At 44.3% G+C, this 14,170-nt stretch overlaps 1 protein-coding gene across 1 annotated transcript in view; it reads right to left on the reverse strand.

The window, feature by feature from the left end:
- si:ch211-102c2.8 (trichohyalin) overlaps positions 1-14,170 on the reverse strand; it is a 58,390-nt gene that overhangs the window by 21,096 nt on the left and 23,124 nt on the right. The window contains exons 9-19 of the mRNA XM_060907142.1: positions 12,365-12,490; positions 12,153-12,278; positions 11,886-12,074; positions 11,676-11,738; positions 11,460-11,555; positions 10,285-10,386; positions 9,323-9,505; positions 8,318-8,425; positions 7,963-8,195; positions 2,215-2,341; positions 2,048-2,131 (exon numbers count right to left, since the gene is read on the reverse strand). Coding sequence (XP_060763125.1) covers positions 2,048-2,131; positions 2,215-2,341; positions 7,963-8,195; positions 8,318-8,425; positions 9,323-9,505; positions 10,285-10,386; positions 11,460-11,555; positions 11,676-11,738; positions 11,886-12,074; positions 12,153-12,278; positions 12,365-12,490 — 1,437 coding nt within the window. The remainder of the gene's footprint in view (positions 1-2,047; positions 2,132-2,214; positions 2,342-7,962; positions 8,196-8,317; positions 8,426-9,322; positions 9,506-10,284; positions 10,387-11,459; positions 11,556-11,675; positions 11,739-11,885; positions 12,075-12,152; positions 12,279-12,364; positions 12,491-14,170) is intronic.

Genomic DNA, 14,170 nt, shown 5'->3' on the forward strand with positions numbered 1-14,170 from the left:
GACAAAGCGTTTGTATGGAGAAGGTGCATTGCTCGCATGAAAAATGCCTTACGCTTGCGTTGTTTTCGGTTGTTTGAATTGATCAAACCGTGAAACTGATAAAAGTTTCTTCAGGGTTCCCCATGAACGAATAAAAAAAGGGTGAACGAACACAGGATTTCACAAAAAGACGTGGAGAAAGGTGGCTTTTCAGTGAACCTCTGACTGAAATCGAAGGGAGCCGAGTCGAAGCGTGCTCGAGTTTGCAGTGATCACTTGGTGAAAGGTTTGTATTTCCCTCTCAGCTCTGGCCGTAGTGTTTTCCAAGTACTTTTCTTGCTATGTGTCGTTATTTTACGTTATTTTTTTCTAGTCACGAAGCACTAAAGTCCCCAGCTGTTTCTTTGTTTACGCCTCACAAAGTCCATATGCATGAAGGTCGCGACAAAATTCTTCCCCAGCCGTACAGTTACAATGCGCCGTGATCACTTCTTCTCCGTCTTGTTTAACTAAGATCCAGGTCTTTAAAGGGGTTTCTGATGATCTTTGTGAATGATTTAGCTGAGAGATAAGAGCCAACACAAGTGAGAATCAAGCCAACTGTTGTTTGTTTACACTTCGTTGTAAAGACGAAACAAAAAGCTTTATAAAAAAACAAAAAAAAACAAAAAAAAAACATACTTACACGGACAAAAACAATACAGGATTCATTCGGCAGCGACTTGATCCCGAGGTCCTTTACCCAGCCACATACAGAAAAGTTGTAAGCCTCCATACTCTTCCACGCTTTCATCTGTTTTGCGGTGTAGAAGGACGTCTGCAACACCAGATAGTTCGAGATGTCGGGGAACTCGACTGAAGGGTAGTTTTCCAGATTGTATGACAAATCCTTCTTTCCCAGACTGTCGGGGTCGATTCCATTGCACACAGCAATCTTCTGAATATATCTAAAGCGAGCAGTGGCTTCTAGATTACAAGCGCACTCTGATAAGTTATCGCTAGTTGTTTGCACTACGGCAGCATTTAGACCACCAGCTATTTCACTTCCGGTAAAACCGTGAAGAAAAGTCACGTGAATGAAACCCAATGATAAACCACTTTACTCGAAGCTCCAGGACACATTTTAGCCATGTTTTACATGCAAATCAAATATACCTCCTCTATCCCCCCTCCCATTTTTAATCAGGATCTTTCTTCTTCTCCTAATGTTTTTTAAGGATGTGATTTCTCCCTCAAAAAAAAGGGGAGTCCCATATACGATTCGTACATTGGGGGAGTGCCTGTTAGAGAGCGCACTTGTCCTGGGCCATCGGCATAGTGAGGTAGGGTGGCCAGTTCCTTTCCTCGCCGCCTTTAACTTCCCCAGTGTTTCCACCAGGTCCCCATTCACTGCTGGGTGGACAGGGAGCGAGCCCCAGATCCCCATCGAGCCGAGGCTCGAACCAGGGACCATTCGCTTAGCGGTCAAGCGCTCTAACCACTTGGCCACCTGCGCTCCGATTTCTCCCTCAGTTTTCAACCAATCACCGAATTACATTGCTATGACTTTAGGTGCTGATCTGGATCACCAAACCAGAATGATCCATGAAAAACAGACTTTTTTCTTCACTAAGCGTCATTCTGTATCTCTTACCCTTCCGGATCTATAGGGCATGGGGACCAGACGTCCCAGTTTGTAAGAGCTAGCGCAAATCACTGTGACTTTAGTCACAGTATCTATCTAGTTATACGTATCTCTATTCGACAACCCCAGTTCCAAAAATGTAGGAACGCTATAAAATGTAAAACGTGCAGAAAAACAGAATGTGATGATTGCTGCTGTAGCTCAGAAAGCAGGAAAGCGTTGAGCTTCCAGGTCTCTCTTGCTGCACGGGGTACAAAATCGTAAATCTTACAGCTAAACCGTACATGTTGGGATTTGTAGGTAAATCAGATCTAACTGGAGTTTGGTGATTAATTTGTACGCAAAGGCACAAAACAGACAGCGAAGTTCAGTGTGAACATCGGAGACGTGTTTGGCTGTAAGTGTAAAAGCAGGAGGTGCTGAGTTGAGTGGTGTGTTACACACCTGTATCAGTTTCTCCCTTAACGCATTCACAGCTCTCTCCTTCTCTGCTGTTAACAGCTCCCTCTGCACACGCAGCTCCTCCTCCTGCAACACACACACGCAATATAGTATAGAGACATGCATGTCTTTCTCTATAGGTGTGTGTGTGTGTGTGTGTGTGTACCCACTTTATCAGCACTGAGCTGCTGTTTGGTGTGCATCAGTGAGGTGATGTGATTCTGCAGGTTGGTGATCAGGTGTTGTAACGACTTCCTGAGAGACTGAAGCACCTGCAACGCCTCACTCACTGTAACACTACAGCACACAAACACACCAAAATATATAATATTATTTATCATATGTACTGGACAATAAATTGATAAATATCACTTCTTTGGGGCGGCACGGTGGTGTAGTGGTTAGCGCTGTCACCTCACAGCAAGAAGGTACTGGGTTCGAGCCCTGTGGCCAGCGAGGGCCTTTCTGTGCGGAGTTTGCATGTTCTCCCCGTGTCCGCGTGGGTTTCCTCCGGGTGCTCCGGTTTCCCCCACAGTCCAAAGACATGCAGGTTAGGTTAACTGGTGACTCTAAATTGAGCGTAGGTGTGAATGTGAGTGTGAATGGTTGTCTGTGTCTACAGTATGTGTCAGCCCTGTGATGACCTGGCAACTTGTCCAGGGTGTACCCCGCCTTTCGCCCGTAGTCAGCTGGGATAGGCTCCAGCTCGCCTGCGACCCTGTAGAACAGGATAAAGCGGCTACAGATAATGAGATGAGATGAGATAATTGCAGAGGTGGACAAAGTACCCAACTTCATTACTTAAGTCAAAGTACAGATCCCACTTCTCAAACGTGACTCCGATACAAGTGAAAGTTGTCCAGTCAAATTTTTACTTAAGTTAAAGTACTGAAGTACTTGCTTTTAAAAATACTTAAGTATTAAAAGCACATTTTCTGTCAACGCATTGTTGTATTATTGCCACAACGCTTACGAAACCTAACGCCGTGACCAAAGACAGAAATGTGAATTCACAAAATGAACGCATGCTGCGCCATCATGGTGGTTTAACGTTAAGCTAGCTAGTCAGTGAAGCTCCACCTGACATGCTAGCAAACTCTTTTCAAACTCGAAATCATATTGGGTCGCTAACGCTACTAGTAAAGAAAGATTTCTACATTCTGTTTATTTGGCAAGATTATGCGAAAACATATTTCTGAAAGGACTTCAGATAAGTTAACGTTATTCATCTTAGCGTAACTCCATTTTTACATGCTAACTAACAGTGTCCAAGTTAACTAGCTATGTGTTAACGTTAGCCGTGGACAAGGCTACGGCAACTTGGCGGGCAAATCCATAGAAAGTCATGTGACTAACCAGACTGCATAGCTATTGCAACGTTATCGCTAGCTCTAAAAGCACAGACAACTTCATTATAAGCTTTCTCTTGGAATAAAACGTTTACATCCCTCAATATGCTTCCGCAGGTCGGATGGCGAGTTTTTGTAGGCTGTGATGTGGTTCGTTTGCGGCAAATAAAGCAAACATTTAAAACAAAATGAATCTTTAACCCTTTCAGAAAACTGAAACATGGGTTCATGGTCCATGAGTGCGTTCATTCCACAGAAGAACCGCCTCCTTCCATTCTGCCATCAACTGATCGTGTTAAATAATGCTGCGGAGAAATTACTGAACTTGATTTTATACAGTCTATGGACGTGACGTGACCCTAGTGATTACTGATCGGCTCTCAGTGTCACCTGCAGAAAAAAACAATCGCGTTTTAGAAAAGAAAAGAAAAAACATCCACTTTCAAAGCTGCTTCATAGTAATGAGGAGCTTGATAGAAATGCAGTGGAGTGAAAAGTACGATATGTCTTTCAAATGTAGTGAAGTTAAAGTCATAAGTTTCCAAAGAAATACTCAAGTACAGTACAGATACTCAAAAAGTGTACTTACGTAAGTACAGTACTCAAGTAAATGTACCGTACTTCGTTACTCTCCACCTCTGTATAATTGTGTACAATTATGTTCGTAGCCTGTATTTATTTTTGTAATTTTTCGGTTACGTTACACACATATTCCATCCTCATTATTTATGTTATGTTATGCAATAACATTCACTACCTGGTGTAATATTTCTATTTCCATTTCAGTTTCCAGTATTTTATTATTGCAATATTTCTACTTCAGTTGAAGTTCCATTCTTATTTAGTTGTGAATATTATGTACATGGTCCGTGTTTTTACTTCTTTTTTTTTTAAGACATAAATATATAATTTTTTCCTTTTTTTTTATACTTTCACTGCACTCTACAGTACCGTTCAAAAGTTTGGGGTCACCCGGACAATTTTGTGTTTTCCATGAAAAGTCACACTTTTATTTCCCACCATAAGTTGTAAAATGAATAGAAAATATAGTCAAGACATTTTTCTGGCCATTTTGAGCATTTAATCGACCCCACAAATGTGATGCTCCAGAAACTCAATCTGCTCAAAGGAAGGTCAGTTTTATAGCTTCTCTAAAGAGCTCAACTGTTTTCAGCTGTGCTAACATGATTGTACAAGGGTTTTCTAATAATCCATTAGCCTTCTGAGGCAATGAGCAAACACATTGTACCATTAGAACACTGGAGTGAGAGTTGCTGGAAATGGGCCTTTATACACCTACGGTACAGTGGTGCTTGAAAGTTTGTGAACCCTTTAGAATTTTCTCTATTTCTGCATAAATATGACCTAAAACATCATCAGATTTTCACACAAGTCCTAAAAGTAGATAAAGAGAACCCAGTTAAACAAATGAGGCAAAAAATATTATACTTGGTCATTTATTTATTGAGGAAAATGATCCAGTATTACATATCTGTGAGTGGCAAAAGTATGTGAACCTCTAGGATTAGCAGTTAATTTGAAGGTGAAATTAGAGTCAGGTGTTTTCAATCAATGGGATGACAATCAGGTGTGAGTGGGCACCCTGTTTTATTTAAAGAACAGGGATCTATCAAAGTCTGATCTTCACAACACATGTTTGTGGAAGTGTATCATGGCACGAACAAAGGAGATTTCTGAGGACCTCAGAAAAAGCATTGTTGATGCTCATCAGGCTGGAAAAGGTTACAAAACCATCTCTAAAGAGTTTGGACTCCACCAATCTACAGTCAGACAGATTGTGTACAAATGGAGGAAATTCAAGACCATTGTTACCCTCCCCAGGAGTGGTCGACCAGTAAAGATCACTCCAAGAGCAAGGCGTGTAATAGTTGGCGAGGTCACAAAAGACCCCAGGGTAACTTCTAAGCAACTGAAGGCCTCTCTCACATTGGCTAATGTTAATGTTCATGAGTCCACCATCAGGAGAACACTGAACAACAATGGTGTGCATGGCAGGGTTGCAAGGAGAAAGCCACTGCTCTCCAAAAAGAACATTGCTGCTCGTCTGCAGTTTGCAAAAGATCACGTGGACAAGCCAGAAGGTTATTGGAAAAATGTTTTGTGGACGGATGAGACCGAAATAGAACTTTTTGGTTTAAATGAGAAGCGTTACGTTTGGAGAAAGGAAAGCACTGCATTCCAGCATCAGAACCTTATCCCATCTGTGAAACATGGTGGTGGCAGTATCATGGTTTGGGCCTGTTTTACTGCATCTGGGCCAGGACGGCTTGCCATCATTGATGGAACAATGAATTCTGAATTATACCAGCAAATTCTAAAGGAAAATGTCAGGACATCTGTCCATGAACTGAATCTCAAGAGAAGGTGGGTCATGCAGCAAGACAACGACCCTAAGCACACAAGTCGTTCTACCAAAGAATGGTTAAAGAGGGATAAAGTTAATGTTTTGGAATGGCCAAGTCAAAGTCCTGACCTTAATCCAATTGAAATGTTGTGGAAGGACCTGAAGTGAGCAGTTCATGTGAGGAAACCCACCAACATCCCAGAGTTGAAGCTGTTCTGTACGGAGGAACGGCCTAAAATTCCTCCAAGCCGGTGTGCAGGACTGATCAACAGTTACTGCAAACGTTTAGTTGCAGTTATTGCTGCACAAGGGGGTCACACCAGATACTGAAAGCAAAGGTTCACATACTTTTGACACTCACAGATATGTAATATTGGATCATTTTCCTCAATAAATAAATGACCAAGTATAATATTTTTGTCTCATTTCTTTAACTGGGTTCTCTTTATCTACTTTTAGGACTTGTGTGAAAATCTGATGTTTTAGGTCATATTTATGCAGAAATATAGAAAATTCTAAAGGGTTCACAAACTTTCAAGCACCACTGTATGTAGATATTGCACCAAAAACCAGACATTTGCAGCTAGAATAGTCATTTACCACATTAGCAATGTATAGAGTGGATTTCTGATTAGTTTAAAGTGATCTTCATTGAAAAGAACAGTGCTTTTCTTTCAAAAATAAGGACATTTCAAAGTGACCCCAAACTTTTGAACGGTAGTGTACTTTTTGTTATTGTTTATTCCGGACTCTTTTTCTATTTGTGAGCTGCTGAAACGTGTACATTTCCCCACCGAGGGATGAATAAAGTTTCTCTTATCTTAATAAAACACAGGACACAAACTCTACCCGAGACTACTGATGGAAAAGATTCTCATCCCAGATATTAACTTCACTGCTGCTTACTGCTTTTTATAGTCGGATTTTAAAATGTCAAAGACATTAAATTTCATTGTTTTTAAAGCTATACAATATATATTTGCTATCCAGCATTTATTTACGTGCACTTTTGCTGTACAGTTGTGTACGTGCTTAAGAAGGAGTCATAATATAGCACTCAGTAGGTTTACATGGACGCTAATATTTCATATTACTCTATCCACATTCGCTGGATATAAGCAATCACGTGCTCTGATTGGCTAGTCTACTACTAGGCTATCAGCTCATATACCGTGAGTAGAGAAAAACAAAATGGCGGAGCGTGTTGCTGAATCAACCAAGGACGAAATAAAAACGAAAACAAAACCCCAAAAAATACAGAAAAAAAAGCAACAAAATATGGAATGAAAGTATTTGAGGGCAAGAACGCATCTTTTTTTTCAAGAATTATTATTATCGTCACATTTTTCACAAATTGCTCCTGTCATTTCGCCGGTTTGTTTTCATCCTAAGCAGAAATTATTTTGTTGGATGTTTTTATTTATCGGCTTTGCAAAAAAATAATAATAAAAACGCTCCGTTTCTCAAAATCCAGTGAATGTGGAGAGAATAAAACAGTTATTCCACTCAATCTCGTCGTACATGGATTATAGACAACTCGGTGCAGCTCATGTACGACTCGATTTCGTGGAATAACTGTTAAAAATACGAATAATACATTAAGTTCAAATACATCACTGGTTGAAGTGTCATGAGTACTGGTAGGACTTTGACTTCACTGGTACTCACATCAAATAACTATGATATATAATAGCTGTTTGGATGTTCAAATTTAATCTTTTGTCTTCGGTCTTCTTCCTTGTTAAAAATTTATTTTAAAAAGACACGTAGCAAGACTGATTCGGTGCCACCAAGCAACAGAAAACTATTTTTTTTCTCTCCGGATGAGAGTTAAAGTACATGAGAATAAAAAAAAATTAAAAATACTTGTTTATAATGTGGTGGATTTACAAAAAAAAAAAAAAAGTGAGAGAGGCAAAGAGAGAAAGAGAGCGAGAGAAGGAGACTTGTTTGAGTAGCCAGAAAAGCAGTTATCGTCTCACACGAACTGTAAAAACCACCACGTTCACCCCGACGCTTTCTGAAAACGTTTCTAAACCTCAGCACTGTGGTTTGATGCTTATTCAGTGGTTTACAGATGTTTGCTTCAGACTTTCGGTGCTTGTGGCTAGCGCGCACACACACAGACACACGCTAGCCACAAGCACCGAAAGTCTGAAGCAAACATCTGCGCATCCCAGGTGTCTGAGTGTACCTCAGTGTACCTGTGTGAGAAGTGTGTGTTGTCCCCATTGAAACCGTTACGAGTGAGCAGCTCCTGCAGAGAGACACACTCTGTGTGTAGATCCTGAGCCCAGCCGGCACTCAGCTGTTCGTGTCTCACTGCTGCCCCTTGCTGGAGACGCTCACACTCAGCCAGCTGTGCCCTCACACCCTGCAGCTCCTGCTCACTCTGCTTCACACACTCCTTCAGACGCACGGCTTCACTTTCAGCCTCCTGTTTATCACACACACACACGGGCTGATAAATCTTTACAGTTTATAAACTGTAAAATGGAATGGGAAGGCGTGTGTGTACAACCAAAACAGAATCAGAGTGTCTTGATGGCCGACACACACCTGCTGCAGCTGTCTGCGCAATTGATATAACTCTGTCTGGTGCTCGTCTCTCAGAGCTCTGATCACAGCCATGTGCTTCAACGCTGCGCTGTCCAACTCCTCCACAGTCTGGGGGGGGGCACGACACACAGAGAGAGAGAGGAGGAGAGAGGGGGTGGGGGGAACAGAGAGAGAGACAGAGAGAGAGTGGGGGGAAGAGAGAGAGAGAGAGAGGGAGTGGGGGAAGAGAGAGAGACAGGGAGAGAGAGACAGGGAGAGAGAGAGAGAGAGAGAGAGACAGGGAGAGAGAGGGAGTGGGGGAAGAGAGAGAGACAGGAGAGAGGGGGTGGGGGAAGAGAGAGAGAGAGAGAGGAGAGGGGGTGGGGGAAGAGAGAGATGGGGAGAGAGAGGGTGGAGAGAGAGGGGGAGGGGGGAAGAGAGAGAGAGGGAGAGAGACAGACAGAGAGAGACAGAGAGAGATGGGGAGAGAGAGAGGGTAGAGAAGGGTGGGGGGAAGAGAGAGAGAGATGGGGAGAGAGAGGGTAGAGAAGGGTGGGGGGAAGAGAGAGAGAGAGAGAGAGAGGGAGAGAGAGAGAGAGAGAGAGAGAGAGGGGGTGGGGGGAAGAGAGAGAGAGAGGGAGAGAGACAGACAGAGAGAGAGAGAGAGAGAGGGGGTGGGGGAGAGAGAGAGAGAGAGATGGGGAGAGAGAGAGGGGTGGGGGAGAGAGAGAGAGAGAGATGGGGAGAGAGAGGGTAGAGAGAGAGGGAGGGGGAGAAAAGGAGAAAGAGGGCAGGGGAGACAGACAGACATGGGAGAGAGAAAGACGGGGGAGGGGGAGTTTAGATGTGTGTGAGAGAGTGAGAAAGAGAGAGACAGAGAAAGAGATGGGAGAGAGAGAGTGAGGCATGGGAAAGAGGGGGGGAGTTTAGGTTGTGTGTGAGAGTGAGAAAGAGAGAGGATTGAGATTGTGTGTGTATGTGTGTGTGTGTGTGTGTGTGTGTGAGCGTGTGTGCGATGGTCTTCACCTTCTGCAGCTCCAGTACTTTATCCTGCAGAGCCAGTGCACTCCTCTTTTCTCTCTCTACCTCCACTCTCCCATTCCTCTCCATCTCCTGCATCTGCTTCTCCAGTCTGACCTGCTGCTCTCGGAGAGACTCCGCCCTCTGCTCCTCCCACTTCCGCTGCTCTCGTTCCACTGCCCTCTTCACCTGCACACAGACAGGAAGTATGATCTCTAAACTTCCTGCTTGGATCTCCTCAGCAATTAAATCTGGAGCCTGAATCATAACGATGTGCCCTCCCTCATTACTACAACCATCTAGATTTAATTCACGATAAAACTCGTGACTGTGTACCACAGCGCTGCTGAATTCTCTCTTCTGATTGGTCAGAAGCTGTTGATCCTGGTTCTATAGCAGCAGCTCTATCAGTGCGCTCTTTATGATACACCAGCGTTTCTTTAATAACAGGACGTGCGAGATGGACACGCTACATAACAGGGTCAGAAAACAGAAGAACCTTTATGTCGCGGTTATGGAAGGAGTCTCCAGTCTCACTGCTCTGTACCAGTCAGAGATAAAACTATATGTTTTCAGACACAGGACAGTTTTCAGGACCGAGGACGTCCTGGTGTCTCTGCAACATGACAAGCTGCACTGTTTCCGTCTTATTAAACTCGAGGAAGCGAGAGAACGGCTGTTTATAGCTGCTATAGCGCAAGTGATAACAGGAACGCGTTTTACAGACCTTCCATAACATTAACTGTAACTAAAAATGGATAAAAAGTGACAATTATTAAACATGCCACTCTTTATTAAATAATAAAAAAAAAAAACATTTGTTGACACATCGTTGCGGTATAAAGTGAATAAAACACTTTGGAAAGAAGCTTTTACAGGAAAATAATCAACTTCAGGGGCAACAGTAATTATTATTATTATTATTATTATTATTATTATTATTATTAAGTGCTGTGGAGAGACAAAACCTGTTCTTGAGTTTCTCCTCTCAGCTCCTCTTCTCTCCTCCTGAACTCCTCCTGCTGCTGCTTTAAACACTCCTTTAGACTGTTCACCTCTTCCTCTCTCATCTGAGGGGTGAGAGAGAGAGAGAGAGAGAGAGAGAGAGAGAGAGCGCATGACAGAGAGACAGAAATACAAAGAGACAGAGAGAGAGAGAAAGAAAGTGAGAGTGCGACAGAGTGTGTGTGTGTGTGTGTGTGTGCATGCGAGTGTGGGAGAGAGAGAGAGAGAGAGAGAGAGAAAGAAAGAGCGCAACAGAGAGCAAGAGAATGAGAGAGAGGGAGACAGAGAGATAGCAAGACAGAGTGAGAAAGAAAGAAAGAAAGAAAGAAAGAAAGAAAGAAAGAAAGAAAGGAGAGCGCAAGTGTGTGTGCGCGAGTGTGGGAGAGAGAGAGAGAGGGAGAGAGAGAGAGAAAGAGCAACAGAGAGAGCAAGAGAATGAGAAAGAGAGAGAGCACGACAGACAGAGAGAGAGAGAAAGAGAGCAAGAGAGAGAGCAAGAGAGAGTGTGACAGAGTGTGTGTGTGTGTGTGTGTGTGTGTGAGATGCAAGTGTTGGGGAGAGAGAGAGAGAGAGAGAGAGAGAGCGCGCAACAGAGAGCAAGAGAATGAGAGAGAGAGAGAGAGAGAGAGAGCGACAGAGAGATAGCAAGAGAGTGCGAAAAAAGAGCGCGACAGTGTGTGCGCGCGTGTGCGAGTGTGAGAGAGAGAGAGAGAGAGAAAGCACGACAGAGAGAGAGAGAGAGAGTGCGACAGAGTGTGTGTGTGTGTGTGCACGCGAGTGTGGGGGAGAGAGAGAGAGAGAGAGAGAGATCGCAACAGAGAGCAAGAGAATGAGAGAGAGAGAGAGAGAGAGAGAGGGTGACAGAGATAGTAAGAGAGAGAGTGCGAAAAAAGAAAGAGCGTGACAGTGTGTGCGCGCGTGCGAGTGTGGGAGAGAGAGAGAGAGAAAGAAAGAGAGAGCAACAGAGAGAGCAAGAGAATGAGAGAGAGCACGACAGAGAGAGAGAAAGAGCGTGACAGAAAGAGAGAGAGAAAGAGACAAAGAGAGAGAGCAAGAGAGAGAGAGAGACAGAGAGAGAGTTATATCCTGGCTATAACAGTATATGTATATTGTATGAATGTATGATGTGACCTCCGACCTGGATGTGGTTGTGTAAAGACTCCGTGTGGTGTGTGTGTGTGACGGCTTGCTCTCTGAGCGCGGCCTCTTTCATCTCATGCACCTGAATACGGACCTGTGTACACACACACACACACACACACACACACACAGTAGTAGCCATCACTTTTCATATATTAGCAACAAACAACGCTCTGTGTGTGTGTGTGTGTGTGTGTGTGTGTGTGTGTAGTACCTGCTGTAACTCTTCAGTGTGGGTCAGAGTCATCCGAGTCCTGAGCTGCTCCACCTCCGCTTCCTGCAGCGTCGTGTGGAGAAACACGGACAGGACTGAGACAGTCTTTCAAATTAATCAACATTTATTACCATCTTATAACAGGAAACTAAATCCAACACAACACACACGATACTAAAACTCGAGGATCCCCTGCGTTTCTGTGAATACCTTCTGTTTCTGAGCGCGTGTCAGCGCTGCTGTTAGCGCCGCACTGTGCTCCTCTCTGCCAGCCCTGATCTCCATCTCGAGGTGATTCTTCTCCTCCTGTGTGGCCAGGAGAAGCAGCTCCTTCTGCGCAATGATCTTCTCGAGAGCTCCGATCCGACCTTCCTGCTCCACTCGTTCGCTCCGTGCAGACTGAGACGTACAGACAGAGTTGACGTTGACAAACGGAACAGAAGACACAGACACACCTGAGAGACTGCGAGAACCTACTTCCTGGAGCTCCTGTCTTGTTTTTGTGACGGTGATCAGCTTCTCCTCAAGCTGTGAACATTTCTCTCTGAGCTTCCTGTTCTCCTCCTGCTTCTGCTCCAGCTCCTGGGTCACTTCCTCCAATCTCTGACAGAACGAAGGAGAGAAAGGTGAATAAACAACAGAAATGGAGTCAATAACATGAGACGGGCCTTGCTTGGAGTTCGCTTTACTTCTTGGATGGAGTCCAGCGTGTTTCTGAAGCGCCGCTGCTCGGAGAACAGCTCGGATCTGGCGTTGTCCAAAAGCCGATCCATCTCCTCCCTCTCCAGCGCAGACACACGGCTGGTATTCGTGTGCTAGAAATGAAAAGGAAGAATAAAACTGTTGTATGAAGGAAAGAATAGAATAGAAGGAGTGTAGAAGGTTGAAAGATGAAATGGAGTCTCATCATCATATCCGGTGAGCTACTGTATGTGTTGTTTATTAAAGCTAAGGTCTCACATTGCCAGTTGATCCGTGAGAACCGTGGCTGGGGCTACCGTGGCCATTCGGGCAGATTTTTGAGGTGATCCGGTGCATAAATATGGGCGGAGTAAGTATGCAAATGAAGCCACGGTAGCCATGATGGAAGATGGCGGTAAAACCAATAGCGGCAGCGACGTATAATGACGTATGGCCTTACGGCAATGACGGCAGTGTGTACGGTTTTCACGGCTGCAGTATGGCACAGCCATGGCAAGACAAAACAAGCCACGCCCCCTCGGCAAACTTTTCACTTTCTGCAAAATGCTGTTCCGTGAACATTTTGAGCTCGATGGTTGCGACGGAATGCTATGGTAACCCCTGGTAACCCACATAAGCCTCACGTATGCCTCAAAGATGCCTTCATGGTTGCGACAGACGAATTCATCCAACACTTGACCTGCAGTGAACCTTTCCGGGGATGGAAGCCACGCCCTCCCGGTTGTCAAACTCCCTGGTTCTCACGTATTCCGACGGAAGGGCCTGGAACGCATTCCGGTTGAACCCTGAAAGGCTCAAAATTGTCTAGCTTTAGGGGCTCATATGCAGGCCAGCCCTTAAGTGTGACACAAGATGGGTGGGTGTGTCTTAGTATACGGGCATATCGGCATCTCAATGTGTAGCGATATACAGCATAATCGCAATGTTTCTGGCTGATCAGCATTTAAACCCAAACAGGAGTTACGGTAAATTATTACAACCCTGATTCCAAAAAAGTTGGGACAAAGTACAAATTGTAAATAAAAATGGAATGCAATAATTTACAAATCTCAAAAACTGATATTGTATTCACAATTGTTAGGGTTTTGCTGGGATTCGAACCTGGTTCGTTGGTGTGATAATCCAGCAAACCCCCACTAGGCCACCAGGGGGATGACTCAAATGCAGAGGCGTGAGGCGGAAGTAGAAAAAGAATCAAAAGGTTTATTTAAACTATATACACTATATACAGGGCAAAACAAAAGACAAAAAAAAACCAAAGAGTATAATCCAAAAGAAAAGCAAAGTGCAAAAATTCAAAAGCTAAGAAGATCAAAAAACACAGTACAAAGGAAACTGGAGATAAACATAACAGCACAAAGACTCCGTGACAAGAGGACTGAACTCAGGGGTATAAATAGACAAACTAATTAAGGACACAGGTGAAGATAATTAGGCAATTAACACAAACACAAAACACAGGAACAGTGGCGGCCTCTAGAGGCCAAAATAAACACGACATGAAAAGGAAATAACAGCGGCCTCTAGAGGCCAAAACAGTCCTAGTCCTAACAGGACCCCCCCCTCTAGGAGCGTCTCCTGACGTTCCCAGGGCGATCCGGATGGGCCGAATGGAAGTCCCGACATAGTTCTTTATCAAGGACATCCCGAGCAGGAACCCAGCAGCGCTCCTCAGGACCATAGCCCTCCCAGTCCACCAGATATTGCAACCCGCCGCGGACCCGGCGGGAGTCAAGCAGGCGATTCACAGTGAACACAGTCTGCCCCTGGAAGATGCGGGGGGGTGGGGGGTT

This window comes from Neoarius graeffei, chromosome 24, assembly GCF_027579695.1.
Source record: "Neoarius graeffei isolate fNeoGra1 chromosome 24, fNeoGra1.pri, whole genome shotgun sequence".
In the NCBI taxonomy this organism is placed as follows: domain Eukaryota; kingdom Metazoa; phylum Chordata; class Actinopteri; order Siluriformes; family Ariidae; genus Neoarius; species Neoarius graeffei.